At 48.0% G+C, this 21,405-nt stretch overlaps 1 protein-coding gene across 8 annotated transcripts in view; it reads left to right on the top strand.

Annotated features, from left to right (window-relative positions):
• Cacna1a (calcium voltage-gated channel subunit alpha1 A) overlaps positions 1-21,405 on the top strand; it is a 306,123-nt gene that overhangs the window by 17,655 nt on the left and 267,063 nt on the right. For all 8 annotated transcript variants that reach the window (XR_015447494.1, XM_004872432.3, XM_004872431.3 and 5 more), the window contains exon 2: positions 2,341-2,610. Coding sequence is in view for 7 of the 8 variants with exons in the window: in XM_004872432.3 (XP_004872489.2) it covers positions 2,399-2,610 (212 nt within the window). In the remaining variant the exon portion in view is untranslated. The remainder of the gene's footprint in view (positions 1-2,340; positions 2,611-21,405) is intronic.

Below are 21,405 nucleotides of genomic sequence, written 5' to 3'. Positions count from 1 at the left end.
TTCATCCCTACATCGTGCCTTGGCTTATTTTGCTCTTTGTCTGTCTCCCTCCCTCCAATGTCCAGTCCATCTGGGTGGGTGGGGACATCGTCAGCCTTATTCCTGACGGCATCTCCAGGGCTAGCTCAGGGCCCAGCACACCCTGGGTGCTCTCCCAGGATTTGCTGGATAAGTGAATGAACACCAAGGTTTTCTTAGGGCTTTAGGGTCCTCTGATATTGAGTACATGAATGGTGGGAACCTTGTCCCTTTTTTTCTTTTCAAAACACAGCCCAACTAGAGTCACTTGTTTTTGCAGTACTGGGAACTGGACTCACTGAGCTGCATGCCCAGTCCCCCCTCCTTTTTGAGACAAGGCCTTATCAAGTCATTAAGTGGCCCAGGCTGGGCCCAAACTTGGGATCCTCCTGCCTCAGCCTCTCAGAGTGCCGGGATGACAGATGTGTGTCACTGCATCGGCTCACATAGTGACTCTTAATGTATACTTCAAAATAGCTCCAAGAAGAGGTTTTCAGTGGTTCACCACAAGGAAACAATCCATGTAACAGGCACTGGGTGTGCTAATTGCCGCAGACCAGCTGCCGTCGATGTGCAGTCGATGTAGGGTAGGAAGGGGAGATGTCCTGGACCGGCGATGAGAAAAGAACCTTCACAAGCAGTGTTCAGGTTCCCTCTGAGAAGTCTCAGGGTCTGATTTATTTTTATATCTTTAAGCAATAGCTAGGAGGCATTGGGCGGAACATGTTTACATTTTAGGTTGCCTTAGCAATTTTCTATTGAAGTAAAGGTTATTGTTTGTTAAACAAAGTACAATTCCTCTAAGCTGTTTCATTTCATTGAACATCACGAATACATATTTAAAAATTACAATTGTCCCCTTATTTACCCACACCTAAGCAGAACAGAAAGTAACTTAATCAAAATCTTTGTATCAGTGGGGGTACAAGTAAGATTTAATCAACTAAGTGTCAAACTTGTGGTCGCCAGCTGGCCCTTGAGAAACTGCACAATGGTTAATATAGTTTGCTATTAGCTCTCTATTTTACTTTACCTCTATTCATCTTAACTAAATGTCATTTGGGTTCATAGTCCATGAGCAGGAGATATTTACAGCACTTTGAGAAATATTGAGTAACTTGCCCCCTTAATGCATTTACCTGCCTTAACTTTCTTTCTTTTTCCCACTTTCCACTATTTCTTACATCTAAGGTCTGTCCTTTCAATCTCTTCATAAGACCCCTTTAGTAAACAGAATGTCAGGAATAAGAGGGGGAGTCATAGTAGTGAGGAAACAGAGGGGGTTTTAGGAGAGGTTTCTTTAGGAGTGGATGTGGCAATAGAACTAAGAGAAACTGGAATTTGGGACTTGTGAGCCAGATCAGATTTCAATATATCATTGCCAATTTGCCTCATGGAGAGTTTGTTGTTAGTCACAAACACAATGACTCCTGTGACCAGAGTAACAATTATAAACATTATGGCCAGAAAAAATAAAACATGAGGGTCCGATGTGTTCCACCCTTTCTCTCCCCCAGCTGGAACTTTGTCAAGCAGCATTGGAGGTCGGTTGGGCTTCGCCAGCTAATGACCCTGATTTGATCATGGCTACGTGTACCGAACTTCACAGTGGGCTTTTTACATGTTTATAATTGTGTGTCAATTAAAAATAAAACATTCCAGCCTCTGAGAGGCTGAGTATGAGTCCAGCCTGGGCAACTTAGTGAGACCTTGTCTCTAAAAAAAAAGAGAAGAGCTAGGCTGTGGCTCAGTGTGAAGGCCCTGGGTTCTCTCTCTCTCTCTCTCTCTCTCTCTCTCTCTCTCTCTCTCTCTCTCACACACACACACACACACACACACACACACACACATCAGATTAAAATTGAAGCCATCAAAGCAAACTGCACCTGTGGGAAGCTGACTGGCGGGTAGGTGGCCTCTCATGTGTATATCAAACTCCCCCTGGAACTTGTCCTGTCGGTGGAGTGCAGGGACCCAGGGGCTAGAGCAGACTGGACGAGCAGGCTTTGGTGGTGCCTTGTGTCGTAGGGAGGCTGAGATGCCGAGGGACCCAGCCTGGTTCCTGCAGCCCGCACCTGGACAGGGAGGGTGACAGGGACACATCCTGTGGCCTTTTGCTCCAGGAGCTGCAGTGGTTGCCAGGAGGCACCTGAGAAGAGGTTTCAGGGCCTGCAGTTGCCAGGGCATCCTGGACCCTGCCAGCTGGGGCTGGGTGCGTGGTGGCTTCCGGGGAGGCGACGGTGGCCTCTCTGGTCCCTGGACTCCTGTCTGCCTGCGTCTGCGCTGGCTCAGCCCTCTCACGCTGCCTCTTTCCTCTTCCAGCTTCCTCCTCCTTGTGCTGGGCACGGAAGACCCTGAAATTTCCGGGCGAGGCCCATGGATGTCGCCATCGCCGAGGGTCGCTGACCCCATGCTCGACCCCCTCAGTCACCATGGCGCCCTGCAGGATGCATGGACCCCCCGGATGAGCAGCAGTCTCGAGGGGCCCCCTCTGCGGCGGCGGGGTGGCGTGGTGGACCACAGGGATGTCATCTTGGCCCACCAGGCGCACAAGACCCACAGTACCCCGCAGGCCCGGAGGAAGGAGTGGGAGTGAGTATACCTGAGCGGGTGGGGGGCCTGGGGGCAGGCGGAGCTGTCTTGGGGCCAACTGTGGGGTGCAGAGTCGCAAGCTGGAGCGCGCAGAGGAGGGCACACTGGCTGTGGAATCTCAGTGCCCACTAATCCATCCTAGTTTTCTTTTCCAGTACTGAGGATTGAACCCAGGGCCTCTGCACTGAGCCCTAGTACTTTTTAAAAGTTTTAATTTTGAGACAGGGTCTTGCCAAGTTGCTAAGCTGCTCAGGCTGAGCTCAAACTTGGGATCTCCCTGCCTCAGCCTCCCAGAGCACTGGGATGACTGGTGTGCGGCAATATGCCCAATTAGTTCCCAGGTCTTAAGTCACCCCAAATATGCGGGATTCGATCCTTAACCCTGGATTTCCCCACACATGATGCAGCAATAAAGGAGCTCAGCAATACGGGGAGGACCTGCTGAAGGGGGTCTGGGAGATGCGGCTGTCTGGAGGAACTCGCAGGAACCCCACTTCCGCTCCACGGGAGTCTAACCCTGTGGGTTTGGGGGCAGAGACGGAACCGTGTGCTGAAGGCAGAGAGGGCTAGGAGGACTGTGACAGCCTTGGCAGAGCTGGCACCTGGGCCCCCGCTCTTTGCCAGTGACCCCCAACGTAGGTTTTCTCCAGGGGCATTCAGGGGCATTCAGGGGCGGGGCCAGGGCTCCCCGGTGACCTTGGTGGCCCAGCTGTCCCCGGGCGCTGGAGGACCAAGGTGGCTCGCGCCAAAGTTTAGTCCTCTCTGTGCGGTGTCTCGTGTTCTTTTCTTTGTGCTGCTTTTAAAATTTTGAGTTTTCGTTAATTTTGTTTGCTTTTGCTCTAGCGTTTCTTTAGCAAAGACGCGAGGTTGGGTTTCGGTGACGATGGGGACCCTGGCTGTCCACGGGGGTTCGGGGCTGTCACTGCCCAGGCCACTTGCTTCTGCTTCTGCTGGACGGAGCGGGCTCTACATCTCTGTGGGTTGAGGGCCGATGTAGACGCGAGGTGCGACGAAGCCCCAGGATGAGTTTGGGGTGAGTGGAGGAGGTGCTAGGGCGGCTGTGAGCGGGTTTCCTGGGATTAGGCTGACACCTGCTGGCGCGCGTGAGCATCGTTTAGGGAGGAAACGCAATGGCCTCTCCTTTTTTCGCCACAACTGGTCTTAACTTTTTCTCTTCTGCATCGACCTCTCCATCCACCCATCCATCCGTCCATCCATCCATCCGCCCATCCACCCACTCACCCACCCATCCTTCCATCTTTCCACCCACCTATGTCTCATTCTTTCTATCCATCTATCCATGCAATCTCCTTATTCATTTACCTGACATCTCTCCTTCCGCCCACACGTTCATGCATCCATCAGTCCATATTTCTCTCCATCCAATCACCCACCCACCTTTCCACCGGCCAACCCATCTGTCCATTTATCCAAACACTTGCCCATCCACCAACATCTCTACCTATGTACTAACTTACCTATCCTTTCCATTCACCATCCCATCATCACCCATCTATCCCTTCATACATCCACTCATCCACCTACCCAAGCCAGCCAGCCAGCCAGCCAGCCATCCACCCACCTATCCATCCGTCCATCATCTTTCCATCCATCCGTCTGTCCTTCGACCCACCAACCCAGCTACCTTTCCGCCTACCGACCCTTCCCCTCTTGTCCCTCCCCCTCCCTCATTCCGTAAATAACCCGGATGTACCTGTTACTTTTAGCGCCAATGCTGAACACCGCTCCAATCTTGCCCTCCCTCCAGGACTCACCTTCGCCCTCCTCTCTTCCTCTCTCCCCTCCTTTCCCCTTTTGTTATCACCACTTACTCCCATTCTGCCCCTTCCTTTTATAAAGAAATTGATCTCTCAGAAACACAGCGGTTCCAGTGAGTCGTTTCCACAGACTTGCTGAAAAGAATTTTCTTTAGGGAATGGAATAGTGAATTAAAGAATTAAAAAACACTGTTACCCAAAGGAAGTGCTCAGTATAATTTATATGAATAGAGACAGCAAACACTTCTTGGGTACCCACTGTACGCCAGACGAAGTACTAAGCCCTTTTTGGCCTCTTTGCCTTAGTACTACTCTGCCATGCACTGGGCCCTGTGCTGGCCTCAGTTTTGGGGGAACAGAGGCTGGGAGGTGAGGGGAGTCACATGGGGCTTCCCAGCCACTTACCATTGGTATGAATTTGAACCCTGTGCCTTCAGACACTAAAACCCAAGCTCAGATTTGGCCAAAGAACTTCTGCGACAGAAAGAAGCAGGGATTTACTTTCAAATAGCTTTGAAAATAAATATTAGAGGCCTGGCATGGTGGCGAATGCCTGTAATCCTAGCACTCAGGAGGCTGAGGCAGGAGGTCTACAGAGAGTTTGAGGCCAGCCTGGGCTACATATCGAGACCCTGTCTCTAACTAACTAACTAACTAACTAACTAACTGAGACAAAAAGAGAAGCTCTGTAGTGTGACTAATGATCAGAATCAGGACACATCACTTAAGGGATTGGGGTGCTGAAAATGGAACCCAGGGCCTCATGCATGCTAGGCAAGCGCTCACCACTGAGCCATATGCTGGCCCAAGCTGCCATTCCTACCGCAGCCTCCTTCTATGGCTATCCTCTGTCTCAGTTTCCAATTCCTGTTACTTTCCAGGGCCGCAAAAAGACCTGAAGCATCTTTACAGCCAGGATCGCCAAACTCCTGAGCTCCTATCCCTGCTAGCAAAATAGTTTCTCAGCACACCCATAACATAAGCATTTGCAATTATTTATAAATCACAGAAGCTTTCTGCTACATTTATGACATGCATTACAAAAATACATGAAAGTTAAAATGTTGAGAGGAGAGGCATCAGTGAGATGCATAGTATTTTTAAATGGTTCGCAGTTTTTACTTTATTGGTTCAAAACATTTTTGGTTTCGTGGTTTAGAACTTTGTCTTCAAGTTTTAAATATGGTGTTCAGTAAAAGATACTGATTCAATTAGGTGAGGTGATGCATGACAGTAATCTGAGCACTCTTGGAGGCTGAGGCAGGAGGATTGCAAGTTCAAGCCCAGCCTGAACAATATGGTGACTTAGTAAGAGCCTGTCTCCAAAAAAAAAAAAAAAGAAAAAAGGGTGAGAGGGTGGGCTGAGAATGTAGCTCCGTGTGAAAGCCCTAGGTTCAGTCCCCAGCGCTGGGGGGTGGGGTGGGGGGAGACATTTCTACTAAAAAGATTAAAATATACTAAAAGTGGAGAACAGTGAACCCTTCATATCCAATCCCTCAGGTTTTTTTTTGGTATCGGGATTGAACTCAGGACCTTGCACTTGCAAGGCAGGCACGGTGCCACTGAGCTAAATCCCCAGCTCTCCAATCCCCAAATTTAATAGTTACCAGGGTTTTGCCAGGCTTCCACTATAAATCCATTTTTCCTTTTTCTTATTTTCTGAGATATTTGAAAGTAAGTCCCAGATTTTATGTAATTTTACAAGCTTCAGACTATACCTCTAAAGCACACAGACATGTTCTTACTAATATCACACTGGCAACCTTGTGAATGATTCTTTTATATCTTCTAATTTCAATCCATACCTAAATTTCCTTTTTTCTCTTCTTACAGTTGATTTCTTCTCCTTCTCATCCCTCTTTTCCTCCACCTCCTTTTCCTTCTTCTTTCTCCCTCTCCCTCTCTTTCCCTTTACCTCTCTCTCTCTCTTTTTTTTTTTTTGGAGACAGGGTCTCACTAGTTCAAAGCTGGCCTTGAACTCACAGTGATCCTTCTGCCTCAGCTTCCTGAGTGCCGGGATTACCAGCATGCACCACCACACGTGGCTGTGCTACCATGCCTGGCTTTTTCCATACTAGGGATCAAACCCAGCAGTGCTCTAGCACTGACTACATCCCCAGCCCTTTAAAACATTTTTAAAAATTTTGAGACGAAGTCTCACTAAATTGCCCAAGCTGGGCTCAAACTTGCAATCCTCCTGTCTCAGCCTCCACAGGATTAGGATTAGAAATGTGCATATCTCTCCCTTTCGGGGGCTAAAATGCACATAACATAAAATTTGTCCTTTTAACCATTTTTTTTTTTTTTGGCAATGGACAGGGAAGCCAGGGCCTCATCCTTCTGGGCAATGGCTGAGCAACACCTGCAGCTCACCTTATACTGAGCACATTCCCATGGCTGTGCGGCTGACCCCAGCTCCTGTCTCCTGAATTCTCTCGGCTTCCCATATTCAACCTCTGTTGCCACTGAACACTGACTCTCCATTGTCCTGCCCCTGCCTTGAGGCCCACTGTCCTACTTCCTGTCCCTATGAATCTGACTCCTCTAGGGGCCTCCTAGAAGTGGAATTGTGCAACGTTGGTCTTTTGGTGATTGGCTTATTTACTGAGTGTCATGCCCTTTACATTCATCCGTGTTGTAGCACATATCGGAATTGCCTTCATTTTCACAGTTGTGTAATATTCCGTTAGGACTGCACATTGCATTTTGTTTAGCCATTTGTCCATCAGTGGACACATGGGTTTCACTGCCTTTTGGCTGTTGTGAGTAACTCTGCTGTGAACACGAGTCTACAGATACTTCTTCACATTCCTGCTTTCAGTTCTTTCAGATTTATTCCCAGAAGAGGAATCGTTGGATCAAGTGATATTTCCAGGTGTGGGTTTTTGCATTGTTTTCTATGGTCTATGGGACTCTCTCCTCCACTCCCCAGTTCCTGTTTCCTAGGCCCACAGGGGAGCCCAGCTCCATCGTCCTGTGCTCTGTCCTGTTCTGGGCTGTCTGTGGAAGCTAGTTTTGACAGCACAGCTTTCTGTACCCAGCAGTGATGGAATCATACATCCCTTTCTGCATCTTCCCCGGCACCTGGGTCCAGTCTCATTGTTCCTCTGTGCTTGCTATTGTCTTCGTTTTCCAGACAGAAATCTCTGACAGCCCTACATCCCCTTTACCAGCGACATCCCAACCCATCAACTCTTGCATAGGTCCAAGCACAGCATCTGTCTCTTTTCTTGGGTCTGACCACTGAGACTCATGGCCTTGTCCCCCGGAGCCTGAGGCAATGGTTCTTCCAAGTAGATGCTCCATAAACACCTGATGAATGATCAAATTCATCAAACAGGTGAGCAGCAAACGGGTGAGCACTGTGGCCAACCAGCCAGGTAGATTGAGTCAGCTGTCTATTAAAGATTAAGAAGGCTTAGTGCCTTGCTTAGTTCTAGATGAAAGATAACACAATAGAAACATGAGTACAATTGAATTCTGCATTCATAGATTTAACCAACTGCAACCTGTAATCCCAGCACTCTAGAAGGCTGAGGCAGGAGAATCCCAAGTTTGAGCCCAGCCTGGACAACTTAGTGAGACCCTGTTTTAAAAAGGGGTGAGATGGGGCTGGGTTTGGTGGTGCACACTTGTAATCCCAGCACTTGGGAGGTTGAGACAGGAGGATCCCTGGGAGTTTGAGGCCAACCTGGACCACGTAATGAGGCCCTATCTATAAAAAAACAAAACAAAACAAACGAACAAAAAAGGAGAATGAAATGGGATGTCTCTCAATGGTAGAGGCCTTGGGTTCCATCCCTAGCACCAAACAAACAAACAAAAACCCCCCGAAGAATGTCCCTGTCGCTGACAGTGGACAGGTAGGTAGACCTATGACAATAGTGATAACAATACTGAGCGTGATGTTTCGCTAGGGCTGTATTACATTAGTTATATTACCTTCGCTACATTAGTAGAGTGATCAGGGAAATCAGCATAGCCATCGCTTCAGATATTTTGGGGGATGAGAACAAAATCTTTTTCTTAAATAAAAGCTACTTTGAACTACATGATACTTTATTGATTGATTTTTTTTTTTTTGAGCCAAGTTCCAGGCTGGGACTGAACTCCCCAATCCTCCTGGCTCAGGCTCCCCGCGCTGGGACTGTAGGTGGCTGCCAGCACGCCACTCACACGTTCTGGTTAACTGCAGAGAAACCCAGGACCCGTTCCTACCCCTAACGGGGTTCCTGTTCCCTTAGGCGTGCACCATGCCCCAGTCCTGGCAGCAGCATGTGCCTTTTATTTTCTTTATTTTTGTTTTATGAAAAAATAAAACCACTTCATAACCAAACAATCAGAGAATAACAGTTAATACACTGTGTATTGTTCTCTTCAAAGTAGTTACTCAGAGTACAAAACATAAACCAAAGAGATTCTTACTAAGAAGGAACAGATAATAGCACAAAACTTTCTTTCCAGAGTTAACTGGAAACGAGTAGTGTTAACTAAGAGAAACTAGTAGTGTAAATGAAACAAATTAGCATAGATATTAAAATATTTTGAAAGAACAGAATAGGTAATTTGGGGAACCATCGGAACCTCTCCCCACTTCCTACATTTTCATACATATATATATTATATGTGAGAAACCATGTGCTATTTAACCTAATGTGTCTGACTTATTTTGCTTAACATTAGGTACATTAGTGTTTTCTAGTCTATACTTCCACAAGCCCGACCTGTTTTGTTTTGTTTTGTTTTGTTTTTTTCCTGTACTGGGGAGCGCTAAGCTACATTCCCAGACCTTTTCTACTTTATTATATTTTTATTAAAACAATTTTTTTTGAGATGGTCTGGCTAAGTTGCTCAGGCTTGCCTCAAACTTGCAATCCTCCCGCCTCAGCCTCCCGGAAGGTTGGGATTTCAGGTGTGCGCCACTATGCCTGGCTCACCTGGTGCCTTTTATTATGGAAGGCGTTTGCAGTACCCTGGGTGAGATTCTCCCTAGCACATTGCAAGTGCTCAAAAGCCTCAGTTCCTCCCCTGCATTCCATTGCTGTTGCCACCTGAGGCCACCAGGAAGCGCTGCGAACTGCTGGCGCTGGGCCTAGAAAGGGGACCTGACCCTCTCGCCCTCCCGGTATCCATGTCCCCGCCTTTAGTTTTCTGCCTCTGGGGGGCGCCCTTTCAAGGGAAGGCAGCCCCCAGTCACCAATGTAGTTCTCCAGCCGGGTGTGGTGGCACAAACCTGTCATCCCAGCCCTTGGGAGGCTGAGGCAGGAAGATCCCCATGAGTTCAAGGCCAGCCTGGACTACATAGCCAGACCCTATCTCAAAAAAATCAAACAAAGAAGAATCCAATTCTCATCCTGCCATAGACAATCATGATGTCGAAAACAATTTCATTCCTCATAGACGGGAGGGCTGAGTCTACAGATGCTTGCTCTCTCTCTCTCTCTCTTTCTTCCCTCCTTCCTCTCTCCCTCCCTCCCTTTCTCCCCCCCTTCTCTCTCCCCTCCCTTTTCTTTTGCAGTACCAGGAATGGAACTCTGAGCCTTCCCCCTGAGATCCATCCCCAGCCTTTTAAACGCCCAGACTGGGATGTAACTTGTGACCCGCCCTGCCTCAGCCTCTGAGAGTGCTTGGATGACCGGTGTGCACTCCCACACCAAGCTTTTCTTTGTTTGTTACAGGGAGGCAGGTTGGACAGCTCTAGCTTAGTAGATACTTAAGGGGAAAGGCCTGGCCCCAGGAGCTTCCTTCCCAGGCAGTGGCTGGCTGTGGGGACAGTAAGGGCCCTCTTGTCCTGGGGTGGGTTGGCAGCAGCCCTGTGACCTGTGGGCATCTCCCTGCTGGCCTTTGGAGCTCACGCAGCTGTGAGCGGAGTCCCCCGCATCACTGTCTCTGTCCAGCGTCGCTTCTCCATGGAGGGCTGAGCTTGCCTTTGCTAGGCCCGCATGCTGGCGACAGCAGAGCACCCATCTCTCCTCTTCATGGGCTCTGCCTGCTGCTCTATTCTGCCACCTGCATCCCAGACCCATCCCTCTGACACCTCAGGTCCTTGGGCACTGGGCATATTCCAGGTCCCAAGAGAGCTCGCACCTGGAGTTCACTGCCCTGTCTCTGACTGGGTGTCCACCATACCTACTGACACCCCAGCAAGCCCAGGACCCCTTTTCTGTTTCTGCAGTTTTTGGAGACAGAATCTTGCTCTGTTGCCCAAGCTGGCCTCAAGCTCCTGGGCTCAAGCAATCCTCCTGCCTCAGCCTTCTGAGTAGCTGGGACACAGGAGCACTCCTAAAACGGACTTGAGCATGTTCTTGCTGTTCCTCTTCTTAGAATGCTCCCCCATGGCTGCACCTTCTTGGATCACTTCCTTCTGGGTGGAACGCCCCTTCCCTGAGCTGCTGTGGAACACATGTGAAATTATGTATTTCCTTCTGAACTGGACTGTCACCTCTGAAAGAGCAGGGGTTTATTCCCTATCTGTCTGTTACTGTGTCCCCCCTGCTTAGGAAATTGTCCAGTGTCTAGTGGGCGCTGATGTTTGTTGAATGAATAACTGATGGACCCTGTGTTAACTGTATGGCTTTGAGACTTGTGCACCCTATTTTCACAGGGTTTAGAACAAGTAAGTCCTATTTTCTTTTCAGTTGTCTCCCCAGGGCATGCGCTAGTTCCAAGCCCAAAAAGGCCCCCTGGAGGAGGAGATAGGCGTGCAACTGAGCACAGACTCAGGAGCTACATGGAGATCAGTCCTCACTCCCACCACGGGCCCAGCTGTGGGTATGAGCTCATGAGATCCTCAGCCCATACCCATTTCACGGAGGTGACAATTGAGGCACAAGAAGGTTAAATAGTGAAGCCAGTAGGGTGGAACCGATGCTGGGACACAGTAGCTGCCACCTGAAATTTAAAGAAGTGGGGATTTATTTTGGCTCAGGGTTTTAGTCTGTGATCGCAGGACCCAGGCAGAAGTTACCTTCCGGAGGCCCCGCCTGTGACCTCGCTGGGCTTCGAGGAAGTTGCCCTGCAAACCAAGACTTATCCCAGGTTCCCTCCTCTCAGCTCCTCCGCACCGCTGAGCCCAGGTACCTTCCTCTTCGATCTTTTCGGGTAGGAAGCACTCGGCGTCTGTTGGACGTGGTTGTGTGGACTCTGAGCTAAGATCAGGATGAGATCTAGAAAAACCCGGAGGTGAGCAAAGCACATGTAACCCGCTCTCTAAAACTGGGCCATGGGGACCAGCTTGCAAGATGCCAAACTGGGATGCGCTAAAATGTGAAGCGCCCTCACCTTCTGCTGTTCCCCAGTCACCACAGCCCCCGCCTCTGCTGACCCTTCCGGAATTTCTGATGGGGACGATTGGGACCTTTCTTGGTGCCAGAGACAGCAGAGCCAAGCACTGGGGACGATGCATTTAAGGAGCAAGCGCACTGTCTCCAAATGCCACTCGCAAACCCAGTGTGTTCCTTTGCCATTCAAGAAACTCATCCTTGCCTGTCTCCATTTCTCCCTGAGGGCCCCAAATGTGGTACAAGAGACAAACCTGGGGGCAGAAGAGCCGCCTTCCGAAGCCCAGCCTGTGGCATTGCTTCTGGCTGACCTTAGGCAGGCACCGTGGCCTCCCTGATCTGGTGCAGAAAGCCCGGGAGGGGCTCGGTGAGTTGGGGCTTGGAGAACAGAGCCTGAAAGCAAAGTCACCCAGAGGTGGTGAGGGTCACACATTTGCAGAAGTCACCGGACCGGGCTGGAGAGTGAGAATGTTCATCTGTTGTCACAGCTCAACTCCGCCCTTATCCTGTGGTAGCAGCTATGGAGGCCGCGGGGCAGGGGGAGTGGCTTCAGACCTTCTGAAGCACAGCGGGGGATGGCGGTTGGTGGGAACAAATCAAGTATTTTAGAACAACTAGGAAAGGGCTCAAATGTCCCCACACAAGGGAGTGATCAGTGCCCAAGACAATGGGAATAGCAGTGAGTACTGCACCTATACCTTCCCACCCTTACTATGTGCCAATCAAAAAGAAAAAAAACGCTGCATGCTTTTCATCCCAACACTCAGGGAGGCTGAGGCAGGAAGATCGCAAGCCTGGGCAGTTTAACTGCTTAGCAAGTGCTGGGGATGTAGCTCAATGCAGAGGCCCTGGGCTCCATCTCCAGTGCCACACACGAGAAGATCTCTGTATTTATCCCACCTGCATTTCTCAGAAGTGCCTGGGTCCTGGGGAGAGACGTCGGGGTCAGGGGGCCACACTCTGAAAAGCACAGCTTCAGGTCAGAGGTTCTCAACTGTGGCTTCATAATCACCAGGGACGTTAAGAAAGCCCCAGTGCCCGGGGATGCACCCTGTTCAGCCCCACAGTGGAAGCAGGGTCACCGTGGAGGTGGGTCCAGGCATGTATGCTGCAAAATCCCAGGTCCTCCTAACTGTGTACGGCTCGTCGCGTCTCTCCCTCACTCAGCCGAGGTCCCTAGTTCTGTGCACAACTTGGAAGTTGAACATCTACTGGGGAATGAAAAAAAAAGAGAGAGAGAGAGAGAAAACCCCAAACACAGTGTCTAATCTGTTCCCGAGCCAACGCGGAATCTTTCTTGTATGATTCATGGTTTGGATTCTCATTTTGTTGGCTTCTCTCTGGGACACATTGGTAGCTGATTGTTAAATATTAAAATATTTCCACACCAGTTAGTAAACTGCTGTTGCCAGGGGCCCCCAAGAGAGCACCCCTGTCCCTGGAGTCCCTCCCAGGCCTCCCTGCCTCCTGATGATTGTCGCTCCAGGGGCTTCATCTCCTTCGGTAGTAATGACACCATCCCTGTGTCTGAGGGTCCCCAGCCCACTGATCTACAAGTCCCTCATGGCGTAGGATTGGTATAGAACCTGCACACCCCCTCCTGCAGACTTTGAATCACCTCTTGACTTAGAACGCCACGTGTACGGTGTGTAAACAGTTACACCAAATTAGGGAGAAATGATAAGAAATCTGATCTGAGGATACAGAATCTACAGATATGGAGGACCGAATGTACCTGTTTGTCCTCAACATATCTTGTTCTTGTTTCTGAGCAGATGAGTATTTTGATTGATAGCAAGTTCAGTTTGTGCTCTCAGAGCTATAAAAAAGCACCCCTGTGTTTGCAGAGAGAGGTGGCGTTGATTCCAACCCTGGTCCTGAAACTGATCAGCTGGGCAAATCTTTTAACTTCTCTGTTCCTTAATTTACTAATGGGTAAAGTGGAAATAACACTTTCACCATAGTTGTGAGGTGAGGTTTAAGTGAAGGAGTGCATGCACAGGCCTTAGAACAGGGTATGCAGTTAATATCATAGTAGTGCTAGATTTGTATTAGTTAGCTATAGCTGCACAACAAGCATGCACAAATCATGGCACATGACCACAGCTTTGGGGTATTAAACCACACATGTTTACTAGCTCAAGTTTCATTAAGTCTCAGGTCTTGGTGTGGGTCCTCTTCTTCAAGGTCCTGCCCAAGGCAAACCAGAAGCTAAAGTGTCAGCCAGGATTGGGTTGTCAGAAAGCTACACTGGGGAAGAATGGCTTTGGGGCTTGCACAGTTGTGGCAATATTCTGTTCTTTGCAAAAATGGTGGCACTGGGGGACGCGGATTTAGCTCAGTGGTTCCACCACCTGCCTCGAAAGCACAAGGTTCCAAGTTCAATCTCCAGTACCAAAACAAAACCAAACCAAAACAAACCAAAAAAATTGGTGGGACTGAAGGCCACTGGCAAGTGGATGTGCTTGATTCCTGTCCCTTAGGGCAGTTGGCTTTGTCAGAGCAGCCTAAGAAAGAAGCACCAGGCAGAGCTAAGTGAGAGCAGTGTGTAATCTACTCACAGACAGGATGTCCCCAACAGGGGAGGAGCTGTTGGGCAGAGGCAGGCTTCCCTGGAGGATCACACAGGCTGTGTGCACAGCAGGGAGGACCGTGGACCCTGCTGCCCTCTGTGGGGACTGCATCTTGGTCATCACCGCCCCATTTGGGGACAGCTTTCTGGAGCACTGCAGCATCTGGAAGGCCCCTGAGTCACCAGTTCATGCTGGCTGCCCAAAAGTTAGGGGCCTGGCTCACAGAGGAGGTGCCACCCCTCTGAACCATGAGGCCTCTGCTCAAGAGAAGCTGAGTGCTGCCATGTGGCAATGGGGACTCTTTTGGGCTAAGTCTTCTGATTTTTGGAGAAAAGGCAACATTTTCATTTTTATGCATAATCCCCTGGCTTATTAGTAACATATTTGGATCTTAAGACATGGATAGATCAAAGAAACAAGTCATGAGCTTTTTATTTCTAACATCTGCTGTCAACCCTACTCATTAGTATAAATACGAGTTATTAATTTTGCTGTGAAAATTTTTTTTGAGACAGGGTCTCTCTGTGTACTTCAGGCTGGCCTTGAACTCACTGTGTAACCCAAGGTGGCCTTGAGCTTGTGTGATCCTCCTGCCTCATCCTTCCGAGTCCTGGGATGACTCTCGGCTTTGTTGTGGATTTTTAAAAGAGGAAAGTTAGGAGAAGGAAGAAGATGGGGAGGGAGGAGACGCCAGTGAGACCAGGGATATCTGAACTAGGACAGCAGCACTGGAAATAAATGTGAGAAGATCCCAGAAATATTTCAGAAGAATCAGTAGCCAAGAGATCCCTTCTCTACATTGGTTTTAGGTGTATGACTTCAAGTAGGAAAACCAATTATTCTGAACCTGAGTTATGAAAGTAGTTTAAAGGATAGAGTTGTCACACCGTAACAAACGCACTCCTTTAATAACCCCACACACCGAGAAGCGGGTGACAGACCACTGACTCCTGGGGCGCAATGAGACTGAGTGGAGTCCAGGCTGCCTGCAATGATAGTAAAGTGGCATGGAAACGTGGTTTCTGCCGATGACAAACTCGAAGCACTGTGAACACTGCTAATGCCACTGCGATCTGTTGACTCTGTGCATAGTTACAGCTAGAGATAGTGAAAATGAAGATGTGATTTTTTTTTCCCATCTGAATTTACACATTTTTCTGAATTGAAAATACACCAGGTGAAGGAAGAGGTGGGTTAGGAGAGAACTCTGAGCTTTCCAGTCTGGGGAGGGGCAAAGTAGAATCAGTCTCATTGCGCCCCAGGAGTCAGTGGTCTGTCACCCGCTTCTCGGTGTGTGGGGTTATTAAAGGAGTGCGTTTGTTACGGTGTGACAACTCTATCCTTTAAACTACTTTCATAACTCAGGTTCAGAATAATTGGTTTTCCTACTTGAAATCACATGCCTAAAACCAATGTAGAGAAGGGATCTCTTGGCTACTGATTCTTCTGAAATTTTTCTGGGACCTTCTCACATTTATTTCCAGTGCTGTTGGAGCATGTATCAGAGATTTGTTCCATTTTTGTGGCTGAATAATTTTCAGTTGTACTGCGTTTTGCTCATCCATTCATCTGTTCATGAGCGTTAGGGTTGCTTCTGTTTCGGGGCAATTCTGAAGAGTGCTGCAGTGAACATAGATGTGCAAGGATCTGTTTGAAACTTTCCAGTGTCGGGGGCTATCTAAAAAGGATTGGGAATGTGACTGTAGGGAAAAACTGTTGAGAAGCCAGGGTGGGGCTCCTGCAGTGGTCGGGGTGAGCAGTGGTCAGGGTGAGCAGTGGCCATGGCCAGCTATGAGATAATAAGGCCACTTGGTGGGGCCCTTGTTAGAGTAGGCCTTTCTAACTCATACAGTCCAGCAGTGTAAATGTTAAATTTTGTGCTCCAAGTAAACCCTAATTCTCTTCACCTGTTCCCAGTCCAGTGGTAGAGGCATTCAGAGAACGGATTCTGGGCATTGTTTATCCTTTCCTTTCCTTCCATTTTTTGCAGCACTGGGGATGGAACCCAGAGCTGCATGCATGCTAGGCAAGTGCTCTACCACTGAACTACATCCCCAGCCCGTTTTCTTTCCTTCTAAACAACAGCTTTATTGATCTATTCATATGCCATAAAATCCACCCCCTTTCAAGTATTTTTAAAAAAATGTATTCCCAAGGTTATACATCCATCACTACCATCTAATTGGAAGATGTTTTTGTTTTGCCCAAAAGAACACCTTATCATTAGAGGCTGTTGGGTTATAGGTTAAAACCAAAAAAACTAAGCCCAGGCCTCATATGAACAGCTGATACCTCTGCCCGCCCCCTCCACGAAGGGCTCCCCCATGGGATAATGAGATGGGCACAGGTGCCCACTGGTGGACAGTTATGCAGGACAGGAGGCCTGGGGCTTCCCTAAGGTGCCCAAGCTCTGTGTCTATAGGAAGGACCCAGTCAGCAGATGGAGGCTCTGGGGGACTTATGGACTAGGGTTATCAATGGTGTGGATGCCAGACTAACAACCCATCATAGAGGGATCTCATACAGTCCTAGGAGACTGACACCCTCCCAGGAGATGGCATTGGTTCTTTTTCTTGGGGGTGGAGCCTCATGACCTAATTACCACCCACTAGGCCCCGCCTCTTAAAGGTTCCACCCCTTGATGCTGCCACACTGGAGTCCAACCATCTGGTACAGGAATTTTGGGACACAAGCCATACTTGTACCATAACACTATCCTCCAGGGACTAGGATTTGCTAGCCCACCAAGGATTCTAGCCAGACATAAAGACAAGTCCCTGTCGTTAAGGTCCAGATATAGAAGAGGCACCTGAGAACTCTGCTCCCCTGTCCCTGGTCACATGACCACACTGAATTGCAAAAACAGCTGGGAAATATAGTCTGTCCCACTCCCAGGATGCTGGTAGACATGAGCAGTCACTTGCTACCAAAGGTGACCAATTGAGGACACAAACAACAACCTTTATTCATAAATTGCATAATCTACCTGCAGAGAACATTTTGTTCACAACCATGCCTGTCTTCCCCCGCTAAATTTTCCTTTCCAATTCTTTCCCAAGAACAAAGCTATGTCCAGCCCTGAATTCTTATTGCTGATGAATTCTAAAGCACAGAGCAATCCACCTATCTTTTTCTGTTTCAATGACACTTCTAGGGGCTCAATGTCTGAACCCCAAGATACCAGCTCCCACTTAGTCCTGCCTACCAGATAGTCATGTAGTACAAAAATATGTATTTCTCCAGTTAACTTGACCTACTATTTCTGGCAAAATAGTTTTTAGAAGCTTAAATTTTTAAAAAAGTGAAAGTGGTATTTTTCATTTGGGTGGGGAGGAGTTTGTAGGTGAAACTTAAACCTCGCACTTCTAGATTTTCTTACCTCTTTTCTAGAATGGGTGGGAATCTCTGCATCCACCCAGGCTGTCTAGCCAAAGCCCAGAAAAGCTGCTTAATCCTTTTTGCCTTGGAAGCGTTTTTTTCCACCACCCCAGCATCTTGCCAGCCAGCGCTTCTGAACTCTCCTCTTCCTCCCTGATTCAAAGGCTTTTCCAAAGCTTTCAGATGAAAAAGTGCTGAGACCAGTGTCTGTATGCACTCAGCACTTCTGCTGTCATGGAAGGGAGCTGGCAGGGATGGGCTAACCCCTTCTTCCTCGGGGGCGACCAGCAATTGAGGCCCACCGTAAAATAGGCCTTGGCTCCTGCACAGTCTCCAACATCATCTCTCTACCAGCTCCATGATACTCTAATAACTTGACAAAGTTTCCATTTTAATAGTTTTCAAAAACTGAAGTGACAAGATGTTTAATCAGCACTCACGGTCCATGGTTTCTGCAACTGTGCCTTCCACCAACACAGGACCAAAACTATTCAAAGAAAAATTGCATCCTGCACTGAACACATGCAGACTTTTATTTGGCTTGTCCTTATTCCCTGAAAATAAAATATAACAAGTACACACATAGTATGTACATTGCATCAGGTATCAAGCTTCGTCTAGGGGTGATTTCAAATCTGTGGGAGCACGTGTCATGTTCTATGTGAATACAGCACCACTTAATAGAGGGGGCTTGAGAATTCTTGGATTTTTGTATTTGCAGGGGATCCTTGAACAAATCCTCCATGGATACCAGGGGACAGTGTATTACATTCCTCTCACAATTTTGCAAAGTAGATTTTGAGAGGAATATAAAGTATCATGCCCCTTTTCTAGAAGGGGAAACTGAAGTAGAGAGGTCTTACAGCTTGGGTTGGCAGAGCTGGAACTTGGAGCCAGGAAGTTTGACTTGGCATTAACTACTAAGCCTGACAGCCTTTCAATCCCAGTGTGGTGGCAGTTTCTGAGCAGGTCCCAATGATCCTGCTTCCTGGTCTTGGTGTCCTTCTCCTGACCTCCACCCCCTCCCCTGGTATGTTACTGGATCTAGTGATTCTCTTAAAACAAGCAGAATATGGCAAAGTGATGGGGTGTCACCTCCTGATGAGGTCATTAAAAGAACTGGCTGAAGGTGATGAGGGATTTGCTTCTGATTAGGTCCTAAAAAAGCTCTGGCTAAATGTGTTGGGGGAGTCACTTCCTCATTAGGTCATAAATCGACTGTGACTAAATATGATGAGGTATCACTTCCTGATTGGGTCATAAAGAGATTGTGGCCACTCCCTTGCTCTACTATTCTTTTCTCTGTGCTGATTCTGCAGGCACTGGCTACCATGTTTTGTGCTGTCTTATGGAGAGGCCAAAGTGGCAAGGAGCTGAGGATGGTCTCTGGCCAACAGCCCATGAGGACCTGAATCTTGACAACAACCATGTGAATGAGCTTAGGAATGGACCCTTCCTCATTTGATCTTTCTGATGAGACCATAGCACTGATCAGTTTCTTCATGGCAGCATCATTAAGATACTGATGATGGAACTGAGGTCTTCAGCTAAGCTATGCCAGAGCTGTGAAATAATATGCATGCATTGCTTTAAGATGCTAAGTGTTGGGACTGGGGATTTAGCTCAGTGGTTCCGCCGCCTGCCTCACAAGCACAAGGACCTGAGTTCGATCCCTGGTACCAAAAAAAAAAAGATGCTAAGTGTTGGGATCATTTGATAAGTAATAGCCCAAATATAGGTGTCCTTTGATATACAATGGGATCACATCCCTATAAGCCCATCTCACATTGAAAATCATCTCACACTGAAATCATCAGTGAGAAGTGCATTGAATCCAACTAATCTCCCAACATCCCGCTTCACAGCACAGCACACCAGAGAGTCAACTGTTTCTCCTCATGATTGAAGGGCTGACAGGGATCTGTGTTTTCTGCCACTGACTAGCATCATAGAGAGTCTAGCGTGGAACATTGCCAGCCTGGGAAAAAAAAATAAATTTCAAAGTTGGAAATATGATTGCTACTGAAGGTACAGTACTTTTGCATCACCTTGAAGTTGAAACCATGTAAGTTGAACCTTTGAGAGTTGGGACTGTTGTTGGTAAAAGCCCTGGGCTTGTTGTGCCAATGTTACATCATGACAACATCCCCCACTCCAAAGGCTGATCTGATCAAAGTCTCTTAATGTGAAAACTTCCCCAGCTGATCCCACTCCTGAGCCGAATCACCTGGTATATAATTGTGAAAAATCTGGGAGGAATGTTCCATCCCTAAGGGTGGCAAGAAGTTTTGCGTATACAGTCTTTCTCCTCTTATGTATAATTTACAGTGAGATCAATGAATTCTTATTTTTACAATGTTTTTGAAGTATCTGGGTTGATCTTTTATTTCCCAACAAGAAAATCCCCACAAAAGGGGATAGATATCTTTCAGAAATTCCCGGATTCCTGTAGTGGCCAGTTGGTTCCAGAAGACGTGAGGAGGACACAATATAAGTGCCAAACAAATCATCTTGGCTGAAAGGACAGTGAACCAGGAGGCAAACAATGCCACCAAGTTCTAGCTGTGTGCTGGGTACCAAACAGCAGGTGCCAGGACAAAATTTTGGCATCAAAATATGTCGAGTACCAAATTTGATGACTTTCAGAGAAGTTGAGGACCAAGGGACAACTCTACTAAGATGAGCAAAATGAATAGCCCCATCCCTACTGCTTTTCCACTTACTATAGATGATGCTATCTTTATGGCACAGGCCCATTTTCTTGGAAATCTTCCTTCATGATTGCTCAGTGAGCAGCTACTATACACTCTGTCCTAGGGCTTGGGCTCCATTGGTCCCTCCATTTGAAAAGAATTCTAAAAAAGCCTTGCCTTGTCCTGTTTTTACATTTTCTCCCTTTTCCCTAGAGATTCTAGGACCTCTATTGGGCACACATACAGGGGAGATGAATGAGGTCAAATATGTCACGTTTTAGCTAACTGCCAGGCAATCGCAAGAGCTATACAGTGTTTATCAGCCAAAGCTGGGGTCATTTTCTTTTATCCCTTTCCTTTTTTCTTCCCTTGTGTATTTCTCTTTCATATACTCCCACCTTCCCTTTCTTTGATAGGGAGGAAAGGGAGTTGTTATGGCCTGTGTCTAACTATCCCCCGAAAGCCCCTTGTGGTCATAGGTGGGGCTTTTCACAGGTGGCTGTGTCTAGAGTGTGATGCTGGGATTAAGTGTGTGATGCTGGGATCAAGGGTGTGTGATTACTAAATTGGTCCACTATTGGTTTGGCATAGTTCTGGGCGTGGATAATGAGAAGACCCACCCTGTGTGTGAGTGCTACCCAGGTACCCTGAAAGAGGGCTGCTGCCATTGCTTGCTGCTCGCTGCTTTGCTGCCTTCTGCCGACCATGGACTGTTTCTCCTCTGTGACACCCCTCTGCCATGACACCCTGCCTTAGAGATAGCAAATTATGGACTGAAATCTCTACAAACTGTGAGCTGAAATAAATCTTTCCTCCTTTAACTTTGGGTGTCAGATATTTTGTCTCAGCAATCAGAAAAGTAACAGAAACAGGAGTTGAATTCCAAGCATTTGTGCACATCCGTTAGTGGTGGCTGGGAAGAGAATGAGCTCAATTAAGAGATGCACTTGGCCGGCCACAGCCAGCTGGAAGGAGACGGCCCAGCTTCCTCCTTGCTGTCCCCAGACAAATTATTCCTCATTGTCTCTGAGGCCCCACAAGGGCTGGGGCTGGCAGTGGAGGGGGCTGGAGACGGGGCTTGGCCAGGCCACCC

The sequence above is a fragment of the Heterocephalus glaber genome, unplaced genomic scaffold (genome assembly GCF_053883595.1).
Source record: "Heterocephalus glaber isolate CG9 unplaced genomic scaffold, H.glaber_assembly_v1.0 deba00001760, whole genome shotgun sequence".
Taxonomy (NCBI): domain Eukaryota; kingdom Metazoa; phylum Chordata; class Mammalia; order Rodentia; family Bathyergidae; genus Heterocephalus; species Heterocephalus glaber.
This window is presented reverse-complemented; position numbering and strand designations above follow the sequence as displayed.